Source organism: Chiloscyllium plagiosum, chromosome 4, assembly GCF_004010195.1.
Source record: "Chiloscyllium plagiosum isolate BGI_BamShark_2017 chromosome 4, ASM401019v2, whole genome shotgun sequence".
Classification (NCBI taxonomy): Eukaryota; Metazoa; Chordata; class Chondrichthyes; order Orectolobiformes; family Hemiscylliidae; genus Chiloscyllium; species Chiloscyllium plagiosum.
Window position 1 is genome coordinate 51,692,639 of NC_057713.1, and position 1,642 is coordinate 51,694,280.

Genomic DNA, 1,642 nt, shown 5'->3' on the forward strand with positions numbered 1-1,642 from the left:
CATCTACTGCTCTACCCTCATCAATCTTCTTTGTTACATCTTCAAAAAACTCAATCAAGTTTGTGAGACGTGATTTCCCACACACAAAGCCATGTTGACTATCCCGAATCAGTCCTTGCCTTTCCAAATACATGTACTTCCTGTCCTTCAGGATTTCCTCCAACAACTTGCCCACCACCAAGGTCAGGTTCACCGGTGTATAGTCCCCTGGCTTGTCTTTACCACCCTTCTTAAACAGTGGCACCACGTTTGCCAACCTCCAGTCTTCCAGCACCTCACCTGTGACTATCGATGATACAAATATCTCAGCAAGAGGCCTAGCAATCACTTCTCTAGCTTTCCAGAGTTCTCAGGTTATTAAATTATGCTGACTTGATTAATGCCTACTTCCCCAACTGCACATTCTGTCTCTCAATTTTCAACAACCACTCCACCACTGAAATTGTATTGACTGCCCAGTAGTTTAATAGTTCATTACTTGCTCTCTTATTGGACAATAGCACCACTTCGCTGGGGGTACTGCAAGGATCAGTGCTCAGCGTGCCACTCCAGTCCCTGATGGTTTGATCCATTTTCAGCACCCCCACCCTCCCAACCCCATAACCACCGTTCTGCAATGGAGTCCTCTCTCTCACATTCCCAACCCACCAACATCCGTCTACTAAAGCCACCACCCCCGCGTCCCCACGCACCTTCTCTTACTCTCTGCTGTCACATCTCCCATTGCCTCTGCTGTCTTGCCCCATTCCTCCTCTCCCCATCCACCTCCTGCGCCCCTTCTCCTCTCCTCAACCTCTTCTCCCCATCCGCCACCAAGCTCTCTGCTCCTTCCCCCTTTCTCCTGCCGCACCGAACGCTCTGCCCCTTCATTCTTCGCCATCACCAAACGTTGTTTTCCCCATCTCTCCTCCGCTCCCTCGGCCACGGCTCCGGAGTGCACATCCCCTCCCCTCCCCTCGCTGCTCACCCGACACACGGCGCTCTTGAACTCGGCAAACGTATTCCAGCTACTGAGGTCCAGACATTTCTCCAGCGAGTCTCCGAGGCGGCGGTCGAAGACAAAAACCACCTTTTTGTTGCTGTCCTTCTCGGCGCCGACGCTAACGCTGGCGCCGGCTGTGGAGTCGGGGGTGACGGCCGGCGGGAGCCGCTTCTGCTCGGCTGCCATTTTGGGGCAGGTCGCGCGGACAAACCAGGACCGGATGTGACTGCAGGCAGTGTCGCGTCACTTCCGCCTTGTCCCTGGCGACCGCCCCCCGCTGTGATGGAACGCTAATGTTCACTCAGTCCCTTCAGCTCGACTCTCGAGGCTACTGTCTCACCTGAGCTGTACAAGTGTCCCCCAGGGAGAAACCCTTCTGTCTCTTTCTGACAGTTCAGGCGGAGGAATGCATTGGCGCTAAACCCCCTCACAGTCCCCAGATGGTTTTACAGTTACCCTCGTGCGAAATTATTCACGTGTCTATCAGCTCGGCCCTTGGGCCCTTGAGGGACAATGTGGCATTGCGAGTCGCTGCGTTTATTTGTCTATTTTCCACAATACAACTGTTCAACGTGAGGGAGACGTTATATGCATACACAGTGGGAAAAATGATCTCCCCACTCCTCCCCCAGCCTGCAGGGAGTGCTGGCATCCACTTGT

General features: G+C 53.7%; 1 protein-coding gene across 2 annotated transcripts in view; it reads right to left on the reverse strand.

Moving 5' to 3' along the window:
- smchd1 (structural maintenance of chromosomes flexible hinge domain containing 1) overlaps positions 1 to 1,225 on the reverse strand; it is a 129,671-nt gene extending 128,446 nt beyond the window's left edge. For both annotated transcript variants that reach the window (XM_043688218.1, XM_043688217.1), the window contains exon 1: positions 968 to 1,225. In XM_043688218.1, the coding sequence (XP_043544153.1) occupies positions 968 to 1,168 (201 nt within the window). In that variant the 5' untranslated portion in view covers positions 1,169 to 1,225. The remainder of the gene's footprint in view (positions 1 to 967) is intronic.
- Between the last annotated feature and the right edge of the window lie 417 nt (positions 1,226 to 1,642).